General features: G+C 26.7%; 1 protein-coding gene across 1 annotated transcript; it reads left to right on the top strand.

The window, feature by feature from the left end:
• Positions 1–5,922: 5,922 nt before the first annotated feature.
• On the top strand, positions 5,923–10,769 carry LOC109790252 (cationic peroxidase 1). Its single transcript, XM_020349369.3, has 4 exons — positions 5,923–6,398; positions 8,414–8,605; positions 8,734–8,899; positions 9,635–10,769. The coding sequence occupies exons 1-4, from the start codon at positions 6,120–6,122 to the stop codon at positions 10,018–10,020; spliced, it is 1,023 nt and encodes a 340-aa protein (XP_020204958.1). The 5' UTR covers positions 5,923–6,119; the 3' UTR covers positions 10,021–10,769.
• The last annotated feature ends 3,343 nt before the right edge of the window (positions 10,770–14,112 follow it).

The following is a 14,112-nucleotide window of genomic DNA, read 5'->3' as shown; positions in this document are numbered from 1 at the left end:
CCATTGACTCTGTCTTCTCCCAGTTTGGAAAATCTCTTGATCTGATCGTTGGTTTCTTGATAGTCCCATCTATGAAACCAAGTTTCATCGATCTTTGCACGCAATGCGGTCTTCATTGCACAAGCCCACGTTCTATAGTTGGGTCCTTTGAGAACCGAAGCAACAAGAGGCGTTCCTGGATTGTCAGAAGATTTGAGGTAGAAAGTTGGGTTGGAGGTATGGTCCTTCTCCAATTTTGTACTTGGATCGATCTTCTCTGATGCCATATTAAAAATTAATCATTTATTATGAAGTTTTTGTTTTCTCTTCATCGAATTACAGAGAGATGTGAAGCCTTTTATAGGCTTTGCAGTAACAAAAAGCTATCCTATTGGATATAAATTCTAACATAAGATAGAAGATAACAAATCCTAACAGAAATAACAGAAATAAATCCTAACAGGTATCTATCATCTATTATAATTCAATCAAAATATGGTGGATGGAGGGGGTTAAGTGAAGAGGCCAGGATGTGGTCCGGGTGAAGGAAGTTCTTTGTGGTGGAGAGACTTGAAAAAGAATTTGTGGAGACGACAATCGTGAGAGTTAGTTTGGAGTGAGGATCCAATTAACACATGATAAATGGGTTTGGGTACGCAAGGATTATAAACAATTCTTGGTCAAAACAGCCCATAGCTCCTTGAGGAAGAAAAGAATTATAGCACATAAGGATGATATTTTGATGGAATCATGCCTAGGAAGGCAAGGAGTGACACATTGAAAGAGCCAAGAGGAATGGGCTAGACATGAAGGTTTGGGCCAGTCAAGGCCCAATGGGCCTAATGGGCTTGGAAAGCCCAAGTTGAACTTCTAATGGGTCATATCTTGTTTTAGCTATTTTTCTTATGTCTTGTATATATCATGTTAGTATAGGTTTCTGTATTTTGGGTCTTGTATTTTGGACCATCTAGGATAGCATTATAGGCTATAGGCTTATTGGGCCTAGTTTTGGGCTTCATGGGCCTTTGGGCTTTTGGTACCCAATATTGGGCTCATTTTCATTCTTGTAATTTTTACTTTCCATTGTATTTGCTTGTCCATTGTATTTAGGCCATTAGATTAGGATTATTGAGGGATTACTTAAATAGGTTCATTAGGCTAAACTAGATTTAATTTAGAAGACATTTAAGTTGAATTTGGGATCACAAGGATGGTGCCACTTGTTGCTGACCATGTGCTTAGCCAAATCAACCCTAAATGCTTCCTAAATCAAATTAAGATGCATGAGGGCACCTAGATCCACGGACTTGCACATGGGAGTGAAGATTTGAATTCAAATTTCAAATTTGAATTCAAATCTTGGCGCCACATGTGGTGTTTGAATCTTGGCGCCAAATGCTTCCCTAGCCGAGCCTATATATGCATGATCCTTCATAACTTGTAAACACTTTGAATGTTAATGAGAATTTTCTGAAATATCTTCAACCAAGTTCTCTCTCAAAGTCACCAAGAAAGCCTAGTCTTAGCCTTAGGAAAATCACCTCTCCTAAGCTTAGTCCGTGAGCTTTCTCTTTGATTCTCTAGCTAGGATACTTCCTTCTTAGCCTAGGGAAACCATGTCATTCTCTTCTTAATCCCACCTTCAATCTGTGATCATCAATCAAGGAAGCAAGATCTGTGAGTTTGGAGGAGGCAAGGGAAGAACAAGCTTCACCTCACCTACCTACTTCCATCATATTTTGTGTTTACTATATAATTTAAACTTACCTCCAAAAGTTCCTCACTTTATCTGAAGGTTGTTTATTAATATCTTTTATCCAATTTATACAATTATTTAATATATATTATGCTTTAAAGTTTTGTTTTTGTAAAAAAGAAAAATATTATTTTAATTTTATCTTGTTAATTAGTAGATTTATTTTAGGTATTTTTTTTTATAGTTTGTTGTTAGTTTTAAGATACATGTAATTAAGGAGCAAATGTCAAAGAAGTTAAACATTGGAAACACTCGCACAAGGTGAGAGGGAAGCATGCTCAAAGCGACTTTATGCTCGTTCAAAGTGAGCTATATATGTGAGTACTCTAAACGAGCTAATACATCAATGCCAATGTAGACATGTCATCAAACTTGCTTTAACAAGTCAATTGGTCACTTTGAGTGAGTGGAAATAACATGTCTAATTGGAGAAAATTCATTAAAATTTTATAAAAATACACTTTGCAAAGAATAGAAAAACACTCCAAATATTTTATATTTTAGATAGGTATGAGAAAATAAAGGGAGTCGTTATTGGAGATTGACATAACTAACACTATTATATGTAATTCTTCATGTTCTTATTCAATAAATGTTTTTATTCAATTAATTATTTTCTTATATTCTTAATTATTGTTTTGACTTGATCACCCAATGCACGATCTCATAGATTTAATTGAAATTAGGGAACCTTTTAAAATTAGGATTTGGAGAATAACACTTATCACTAGGAATAGGATAAGTCTAATTAATCGACATTTTAAACTTTCGATCTTAATATAGGTTGCTTAAGAGCATCTCTAATGGAGGTTTCTTAACCTATCCCTTGTATCTGAGCATTGTATCTAATAAGAAATGTCCATTGAAGTTGACTTATGTGGCATAAAAAGTTGAAAATATTTTAGCTCTGACCTTTACTAAAGCAACAAAGCTTGGGTCTAAGTCTTACACATGGAGTGTTGTGATTGGTTGGAGAAATCGCTCCCCTCCATGCCTGAACCAAAAAAAAAATAAGGGATAAAAAAAAGTACTGTGGGTGCTTTAAAGCAACCTCATTGCTTATGAGTAATGTGACATAGTGAGATCCATTAAAAGTGAAAGGAAATTGTTTTAGAAGCAATTCCCATTATAAATGCTTTAACAAATTTCACCAAGGAATTGACAGTTTTTTTTTTAAAACAATTTAGAATTTCTCACCTAATAAATCAAAGTTAAAATATTTTCGTTGAGTGTTGAATTAACTTGATAAATTACTAAAATTAAATAATAATTAGGAAAGATACGTGTAAAGAATGATAGTGAAATCAATCCATGATATATATTTATTATAAATTTTTAATTATCTTTTCAATCTTTTATCCCTAAAAAATGTTTTCTTCTTTTATTTTATTTTTTTTATATTTGGTGCATTCTTCAAATAAAAGATATATTTTTATATCTTCCTAATTAACATTAAATTAGATTAGTCAATGCAAATCCTTGTGAATTTGATACTTAGACATTTATCCATTTTACTATTTGTAAAAATTATTACGTTTGTTAAAAGTTTAACACTTATGAGAGGGTTGTTAACAAAAACAAACCTTAGAAGAAGGAATGTTAGCTTGGCGGAGGATAATTATAATTGTGTATTTTGTGATTGTTGAGAGGAAACTGACGAACATCTCTTCTTCACATGTGACAAGATACGTCCTATATGGGATAAATGGTATAGTTGGATTAACTTGTCTACAGTGTTACCGGAGCATCCAAAAATTCATCTTGCACAACATGTTTAATTTGTTTTCCCTGAAGAACTTGAATACCAAGGCATGTGAATGTTTTATCCCGTTTGGTGTGCCTCTGTTTGGCGTGTTTGGAAAGCAAGAAAAAACCATATATATCTTTAGAAATGTGAATGTTGATCTATGCTTAATCTTACAGGACATAAGCCTTATGAGTTGGATATGTGGATGTTTTGAATGGATAAAGAGATCAGATTTTTATACGCTCAGTGGTATGGACGTATGGTTATATGCAAGCATGTATATTACAACAATGACTAAAATTGTTTAAAGGCACAACTTTTAAAGGGAGAAGACTGCATCAAACATGGGATTTTGGTGTATCAATTAAGTTTCCCATGGTAGCAAGAAATTGGGGCAACTCAACAATTCTTGCAGATGTTGGAATTCAACTTTTTTATCCGCACTGCATGCAACCAATTATTGGCAATCAGGAAGGGCAGTCAATTTTGTTGGGACTATATGTATTCCGACAGTTTTATTTTTATCTATTATTAGAAGGGACTTAGAAGGAATTGGAAGATTAGAAGTCTTGTAATCAAGTGGTTATTAACTTATATTTATATAGACATGAAAATACCCACTTGTAGAATCTGCAATTAGTTTATACTTTCAGGGAGGGGTTGTACATGGATCTAGATACATCCTATATGTATCTATTTTATTAATACAACTTTTTTTGCTGACAAAAAAAAAAAACTTAATATCAACCAAACAATTAGAAGCTAGTTAATTCAAAACAGTCGACTACAGTAATTATGCATTAGTGTGGGCCAACCTACACTAATATATGTAACTAATCCATCTTGCATGAATTTGGTGTCGGTTTGATTGACGCTAAATCTAAATACATATGCCACCATTTGAACCCATCTCTCTATTCTCCTACTTCCTCCTTTTTTATTTTTTATTTTTTTTTATTTCTCTAGGGCATGCATTTCTCTATCCCCACTGCCCTTCCTAACCACCATTGTAGCATCTCTACCATGCATATATATCCCACCCACCAGACCATTGTGCCACAATTGCTTCTCATTTTCCGTTCCGGGCATAAAAATATCCTATATGATATTATATATATATATTCAATGCCCATTAAAGTCTCATTGAAATGAAATGTTCTTTTTAGTAAAAAACAAATAAGTGAGTAAAATGTGATCAGAACTTATCGAGATCAAAACAAACCTTAAGACTTAAAAATGGTTAGAGGTACTACTAATTGAACATGGTAATATGAAATATATATATATATATATATATATATATATATATATATATATATATATATATATAAAAGTCAAATTTCATTGATATCAAGTATAAGTATAAAAATTTACATCACATCTTATCTTTTAATAAGATTTTATATAATACAAATTTAATCAATTCAAATATTAAATTATATAATATTATATTCGATATCATAACAACAAATTTTACATTATTTTGAATTTTTCTAAATATGTTATCTAAAAATAAATATTTACACATATTTTAAATATTATATTATACGTTAAAATAAATTATGAGATAAATTATTATTTTAAAATTATATAAAATTTGATATACACGATTTTGAGTATAATATTATATAATTTAATAATTGTATTAACTAAATTTGTATTATAAAAAAATTTGTTGAATGTATAAGATTTAGTCCAAATTTTTAAACTTAGATCTGATGTGTCAACATATCCTGACTGTAAATGTTAGCAAAAAAAAATAAAGCATTACGTGACTCTGCGATGTTTTTCTTTAGGGATAGTACATAGTTACTGCCAGTTTCAAAGGTAAAACTTTAATACAATTTTTTTTCCTTTATTAATTATTATTATGCAATTCACATGATTTTTATAAAGGATTAAAATTGTCACAAAAAAAATAATGTATATACCAAAATAAAGATTTGGCTTTATATATCCTGACGATAAATATTAGCCGAAAAGAAAGCACTACATGATTTAGTGAAGTTCTTCTTTGAACATATTCATGTTAGTGGGGATAGCATACAGCTACTTGGCAATTTCAAGAATAAAATTTCAAATACAATTTTTTTTTCTTTATTAATTATTAATTATCATATAATTCACATGATTTTCATAAAGAATTAAAATTGTCAAAAATAATTTGTGACACAATAATCGAAATGGTTGGTACCAATGCAACATACATAATTTTTCTTTGCAGTTTCTCCTAATAACGTGAAAAGAATCTAATGTAAGTGGATTTGAAGTCAGAAAAATAAAGAATATTATTCCATATGAAAAGGGGTAAATAATTGTCGTTTCTTAATTTTTCTGCAAAAGTTATCAAATTATTTTGACTCCGCGTGTTCGCACGCAGTGGCCTGCAATTAAATCCGCCATAAAATCTGCAAAGCATCAAGAAGTCAACTTGTTTAGCACAATACAGCTAATGCCATAGCATGAACCAAAATTTAATCTCAAAAAATCAGATATAATGGATGTCCACAACATACATTCTACTTAGACAAAAAGTAAGCACAATGCATAAATAGATGACACATTTCATCATGCCCTTAACCAAGCACAAATCACAAACCCTTAGTCCCCTGTCATACCTTGAGAATTCCTAAAAACATGGCTGGAGTTTCTCACCAAAGGGTGATTTTTCCTGACTTCAAACTCAAAATCGGTTTGTTCTTATGTCTTGTTGGGATAGTTTCAGCTTCAGATTTAACTTCTTCAGCAACAGATGCTGTTACTTCAGCTGAATATCAGTTGAGCACTAGTTTTTATAATTTACGGTGTCCCTTGGCCCTTCTTACCATTAAGACACTAGTAACCGCTGCTGTGTTGAAAGAGCCTCGCATGGGTGCATCCTTGCTCCGTCTTCATTTCCATGATTGCTTTGTCCAAGTAAGTCTTTAATTAATCTTTATATATATATTAGCTTTGAAATAGTTGTATGCCTGCATTGTACATTTTCTGCATGCAAGCGTTGCAATGTTGTTTGACAAGTGAAATATATGTTTCACTGACGATTTGACGATCCCCACCATATAATAGCAATCAACACGATAATTAATGGAAAAAAAAATATAAGAGTATAACTTTATTTTATCTCATTGCAGTTAGAGTAATGCCACACATATAATAAAATAAAATATGATTTGTCTTACAAAAAGAAAGTTTCTCAACCTTTTAATTTTAAAAAATAGCTTTCCTTATCATTTTGTCGTCCAATTATGTGACTTACAACTTACACTTTGACATTATACTTATCGAGTAGTAATTTTCATTGACTCAAGATGACTTAAGGATGTGATTGGATGATGAATATTAGGAATTTAACAGATTTGATAGTTTTAAAATTTGAATTATTTTAATTTTAATTTTTTTTATCATTTTTTAAATTATATGTATATATATATTGAAATTTTAAGATTAAATTTAAAAAATTTAAATATTAGCTAATTTTAAATGTTAATAATTTTAAAAATTAATATTAAATATTATTTTATAAAATAATTTTAAATATTCAATAATTAAAAAAATTATTATTATTTTTTATATTGACTTTGAAAGAGAGGATTGAAAGATACAATAAACAAGAGAAATAAAAAAATTCAAATCCTTACCTTTTTTTGAACAATTTAAAATTTTACAAATTTAAAGAATTTTACAAATACTTAAATTTTGAATTTTTTGTAAACCATCTAAATAAAGTATTTCATCTCAAATTATGTGAAAGTCTCAAAAAAAAAATTTGAATTACTCAATTAAAATCTTCTATCCAAACACTATATTAAATCTATTTAAATGTTATTTTCTTTCATTTGAATATATTATTTTATCAATTTATACTTAAAAAATTAACTTAGTAATTAATTTATTAGTTTTTTAAGGACAAAGTTAATTATTAGATTTTAACATTTATGTCACCGATATCTTATCTTGATTTCTTTATATAGTTGCTTGTATATTTCTTACTTAGATAAAAAGATAGCTTTTTATTTATTTATTATTATTATTATGCTTTATGCTACCTGTGTTGAGGTGATATTGAGAGAAAATTGTCGGATTCCACCGATATTGGAGCTCCTCTAACAGCTATTAAAATGTCAATTCTAAAACGTGCTCTAACACCATGTCATATGTTAGCCATGTCATTCTAATAATTAATAATTTGATGACTTTTGACGGAAGCACATGCCATTTTTAATTAAAATAATTCACAATTTTAATTGTTCCAAAAGATCATTGTAGACCACGGATTCAACAAGACACGGCCACGGATGACAAAATTAAAAAGCATAAAATATGTCAACATGGCATATATATAATAACAATAATAATAATAATAATAATAATAATAATAACTTATTAAATCTAAAAAATAAATTATTAAAAAGTATTATAGTTCACAAAAAAAATCTTACAAAAACTATTATAATAAAAAGTTTTTAAAAAATATTATGAAAAATTTTCATTGTTGAGTATCATCATTAAAAACCACAACTTATTTATGTTTTTATCAAGATTTTTTTTTTCTTTTTAATTTTGAATGATCCCTTTCTTATTTTTTATTTTTAAAAAAATCTCGAATTTATACATCGGAAAATTGGGTCGCACACATCAGAGAGTTGGACTACATGCATCGGATCGGAGTGTTGGGTTGTGGTCGTGTCTGCATGTACATAAGTGTCTAATTTGTAAGAACAGAATATCCACCACCGTGTCTATAATATATTCATTAATGTTCGTGCATCATAGTTGGAGACAAAAAATATATGTAATTAATCGAAATTTTCATCTGATAAATAAACTATCATAAATTAATTGTGTAGTATATTAATAGATAGTTAGCATGAAAGTGAAAAAATTAAAATGACTGATTAAAACATAATCTTATGCTTGCTTCCATTTTGAAGGGATGCGATGCATCGGTTTTATTGAACGACACGGCAACTTTCGTGGGCGAACAAAATGCATTCCCCAACCGTAATTCTCTAAGGGGTTTCCAAGTCATAGAGGACATAAAAACAAAACTAGAGTTTTTGTGCCCTGGTGTTGTCTCTTGCGCTGACATCCTAGCCGTTGCTGCAAGGGATTCTGTCGTTGCTGTAAGTATTTGTTTGTTTGAGATTTAATAACTTCGACAGTAAAAGTGAGACATTCCTATAAGTTAAATGCATGTGACTGTGAGATAGTATGAAACATCGAAACTGATTAGTGAGAAATATAATCCCAGCTTGGTGGACTTGGTTGGCAAGTTGGCTTGGGCAGAAGGGACTCAACCACTGCAAGTTTAAGTGGAGCTAACTCAGATTTACCAGCTCCATTTCTGGATCTCAATGCCCTTATTGCTGCTTTCCAAAAGAAGACTTTCACAGTAGATGAAATGGTTGCTTTATCAGGTAGCTAGATACCGTTGCATGCAACTTAATTGTCAAGTTTTACTTGGTACCATTCGCAATGAATTAGGGTTCTGTTATAAAATAAAAGGCTAATTAAATATATTTTTTTCATTCCATTAGTTAACTTTTATTTTAATGTTTATATTTTATAATTTGATTTCCATCATTAATTTTGTATTATTATGTTGATGGTTTGATAAACATATTATTGGTAAATGACATGATTATGCCACACACAGAGAAAACCTATTAAAAGCATTTTTTTTAACATTATTAAAAAGGGGCTGAAAACATGCATTTCAATAAATTAAGAATCAAAATAGAAATTATTTTAAATATAATTTATAGACCAACACTTTAGAATATAAGCAAAACTTCTCATCATTTGAACAAGAGAAAAAGATATATAAATTTTTGGTGTACAACACAACAAATTGTTGTCATGAGTAAATTTAAGTATTATGAAAAAACATGACTATGTAAAAATTGTTAGCAAAATTTCTTGATAAAAGGTAAACATCGAAAAAATTGACGGACATTTCACACTAATATTATTATGGTAACCCAAAAAAATCAATCTTACAATTATATAACAATTTAAAATTACATATATAACAACAAAAAAGTATTGCGAGTATTTATTGAAATGTTAGTACAGGTTACAAATATTGATTTGGCATCTCATTCTCGTAGACAATCTTATATACTCAAGTCGTTAAATTTGTTGTTCATCAGGTGGGCACACAATAGGCAGGGGCAGGTGTGTAACCTTCCGATCAAGGATTTACAACGAAAGCAACATAGATTCCACATATGCAAACCGAATGAGAGAGAATTGTCCCAAGATAGGTGGTGATGACTCCTTGTCTCCTTTGGACATCACCTCTCAAGACGTTTTCGACAGTGCTTACTTCAGGAACTTGATTTCCGAAAAGGGTCTTTTCCACTCTGATCAACAACTCTATAGTGGCGGTTCCACGGACTCCAAGGTTGAAGACTATGCCACCAACCCATTACTCTTCAGATCAGATTTTGCTAAGGCCATGCTCAAGATGAGTAACCTTAGCCCTCTTACCGGCGCACAGGGTCAGATCAGAAAAGTGTGCAGCAGAGTGAATTGAGTTTTTGGCAACCAAATCCAGCATGCATGGGATATCAAGGAATCCGATTATATCAACTTATTTGTTTGTCTTTTTGTTTGTGGAAGTTTCGATTACGTGTATTTGTCATCTTGTGTCTACATTTGTCGGGTAATTCACTGTTGCTAAAAGCCTAAAACTGCGTTTAGTTTCAGGAGATTTTGCAATTATTGTATAACTATGATGTATGTTGTATTTTTATTTTTTTTTTTGTATTGGGCCTACTCATTAATTTTTTTTTCTCATTGTATTCGATTTGAAAATTATGGCATATTTTTCTATGGATTAAATATGTTTATAGTATTTTATATTTAGGGTAAGTTTATTTTTATCTTTTAGTTTAAAGTCGTTATTTTTAATTTTTTTAATTTTAATTTTTTTAATTTCTCAAGTCATTTAATAACATATTTGAAAGTGTTAAATTAAGACAATTATGCAATATTAGTAAAATTTAATATAATGTTTTCACTAGTAAAAATATTGATAGATAAATTTTAGGTAAAAATATTTAATAAATTATCTAAAAAAAATTTAAATTTAATATAATATTTTTACTAATAAAATATTAATAAGTAAATTTTATAAGATAATATTTGACAGATTATTTAATAAAATTTAAGTTTAAAAATTGAAACAAGATTTTTTAAAATTATAAGAATTTAAAAGATCAAATTTAAATTTTAGAAAGTAAAAATAAATTTTTTAAATTTGAAAAATTAAAATATATTTAAATTTTTTCATGTATTATAATTTTTATTATCAGCCAAATACAAAGATCCAAAAGAATTTTTATCTCAACCGAGCACAGGTCCTGGAAGAAACTCATTAACTATATTGACCAGGACTAGTATGAAAAATATGCTATTAGTCTGCTTTTATTTATGTTTTCTTATCATATATCACCGATTATATTTATATTTTCTTTTCTCACTAAATTTTCCGAAAATATTTTTATTTGTCATATGGGTGCATCGGTTCTAGAGACAATTGTTCTTGTAATTTTTTTTGTCATAACCTTCTTGTAATTACTTATATATATATATATATATATATATATATATATATATATATATATATATATATATTATTTTCTCTTATGTTAAAAATTACTCTTCGAATCTTTTAATAGATCTTAATATAGGATATTTTATTCATTTTTTAAATTTTTTATTAAAATTTTGTTAACTTTCGTTATATTGTCCTCTCTTCTCATTTTAAAACAAATATTCTTTCTCTTAACAAATATAAATATTACACTTTAATAATTTAACTTTAATTTACATATTTAATTATTATTTTATAAATTTTTTTTGTTGAAAATATTTATGTATTTAAAATAAATATTTTACTTATTAAAATATTTTTAAATTTATCAAAATAAAAATTTTGCATACATATATATATATATATATATATATATATATATATTAAAGTATAATAACATCAAACACATATATAAAGATAATATTTAACTAATATAATACTTTTATAAATATTCAAATAAAACAATTTTTTATTTTATAGTATAAACTATAAATTAAGGTAATATATAATTGTTAAGATATTATTTAATTGTTATTATTAATAAAATATTTTAACAATATCTAAATAAATTGGTGTATTCTGATAAATTATTATTTATCATGTTTAATAAATTATATGTTAAAATATGAATTAAAATAATTTTTTATGAATATATTTATATTGTAAATTTATTATTAAATAAAATATAATTATTACAGAATTTAATACTTATTTATTTATTTATATACATATATATATATATAAATAAAGTTATTTATATAATTTATTAAATAAATTTTATTTAATATTTTAATAAGTTATGTTAAATTTAACGATATGTCTTTTCTTAAGTGAATAAATAATAATGAATTAAAAATATTTTAATATATATTTCAATCAAAAATATTTTTAAAATTTTTATAATTAATATCTATTTAGGATATTAAGGGAAATACTCTAATTTATATATTTTAATATAATAATAGAGTGATAGTATAATACCTATATTTTTAAATAATAAAATTTTAATTTATTAACATATGAGTGAAGAATAATATAATACTTATATTTTTCGGGAAAAAGGAGTGTGATTAATTTATTTTAACAAAATTAAGTTAAATGAACTAAATTATATATTTTAACATAAAAGATGAGAACAATATAATACTCTTATCTCTTAGGAGATTGTAGCGTAATTTACTTTAAATATTTTGTTTCATTATAAAGTATTTTTTTCATAAAGGTGAAATCACTATAAAAAATGTTACATATAATAATATATAAATATAAATCTATTTGATATATATTCACGTATAATTTTAGTATTGATTTTGAATGAAATTCATCAACATATATTATATGTTTCTATAATAAATATACCTACACATTTAACAATTATGATAAGATAATCGTAGATAAAAATAATTTTTAATAATAAATTTTATGCCATTATATAGTGTCTTATTATAATTTTTTTTTAATAATATTACTATAAGATAATAACACTCCTACAATATGACACTTCAAATCTTATTGATCCACGCTTAAGCAAGGTCAGGGGTTCGAATCCTGCCTTGTGTATGCAGTCGCGTTAAATCTTGGGGCCAGCTATCTCACCCTTTAAGGTGCCTCCAATGTAGCGAGGAGATTAGTCACTGCTGTCGGCGGTAGATACTCCAGGGACGAACAAAAAAAAATCTTATTAATCATATTTAACACGCTAAATATTATTAAAGAAAAAAAAAAGAGAAAGAAACAGGCGTGGGTATTATAAAGTAAATCACTTGAATAGTCATTATAGAGCGTGTTTACAAAAAAGTGGTCATTTTTGTGCTTACCCATTTTAATTTTTATATTTATTTTATGAAATAAAATTGATTAATGATTGTAGTTGGATGACGTTTAAAATCAAAATGACAGTTATTTAGTAACAATGACTCATAAGATGATAAGAAATAAATTGATGATATCTGGTTCACATAATTTAAATGTATGCTAATGTGTTAATTCGAGAACCAAGTTATATCCTTATATATATATTTTTAAAGGGATATGATCACTGACTAAAGTACAGATCATATCTACTTTTATAATGATCACCCTAGCTTGGGTCCAAAATATATATTTTTTTTTACTAATTTTTATAGATATAATATTGTATACTCAACAGGTAGACTTTTAGTTTTTAGTTCTCTTCTGGGCTTTTTTCTTTTTTTCTTTTTTTCCTGAATTTTTAAAATTTAAAAATATTTTAAATTATTTTAAAAGTCAGAATTTGAAAATTATTTTGAATATTTAAATTTAATATTTTTAAATTTTATATATTTAATATTATAATTATCTATTAATTTCAAAATTTACATTTAATTATATTAAATTTTATGTTAAAAATAAGGCTAATGTAATAAATTATTTATTTTATAAAAATAGAACTATTTTTAAAAATTAATTTAATTTAATTTTAAATTTAGAATTAAAATTTATATAATAATAATATATTTTTTAATATTTAAAATATATTTTTAAAAATATAGATAATTTAATATTTTAATTTAGTAAATCCTTAGTTATACTTTTAAATATGTAAAATTTATTTTATTTTTTATTTTCCTTTAATAATTATAGATAAATAATTAGAAATAAAAAGCTTTTGAAAAATATTTTAAATTAAATTTAATTAATTTACATAAAACTTAGAAGTTATATAACAAGAAATATTTATATTATATGTTAAATTCTATATTATAAATAAATGAATGTTAGGATATTTTGAAATATATATATATGACGTTAATTTTGTTTTACAAGAATGAAGTATCAAATCATCTTAAATTCATATAAAATTATGTATACACGATCTAAGAGTAAAAAACTTTTAATCTAACGGTTGAATTTATAAAATTCACATTTATTATAAAGTTATTGAACGATGTAATACTTAGTAAAAGTTACACTGCTGTTATTATAACCCTTCTCTTTTAAAATATTATTTTTATAAATTAAATTTTAACATTTTAAATAAATTATTTATTAACTTAATATATTTATTCA

Source organism: Cajanus cajan, chromosome 3, assembly GCF_000230855.2.
Source record: "Cajanus cajan strain Asha chromosome 3, NIPB_CcT2T_4, whole genome shotgun sequence".
NCBI lineage: Eukaryota > Viridiplantae > Streptophyta > Magnoliopsida > Fabales > Fabaceae > Cajanus > Cajanus cajan.
The sequence above is the reverse complement of the archived record's forward strand: the minus strand, read 5'-3'. Positions and strand labels throughout refer to the sequence as shown.

Coding starts and splice junctions, on each gene's coding strand:
- LOC109790252 (XM_020349369.3), top strand. CDS start 6,120: ATGGCTGGAGTTTCTCACCAAAGGGTGATTTTTCCTGACTTCAAACTC. Junction 6,399..8,413: donor TCCATGATTGCTTTGTCCAA/GTAAGTCTTTAA, acceptor TCCATTTTGAAG/GGATGCGATGCATCGGTTTT. Junction 8,606..8,733: donor CAAGGGATTCTGTCGTTGCT/GTAAGTATTTGT, acceptor ATATAATCCCAG/CTTGGTGGACTTGGTTGGCA.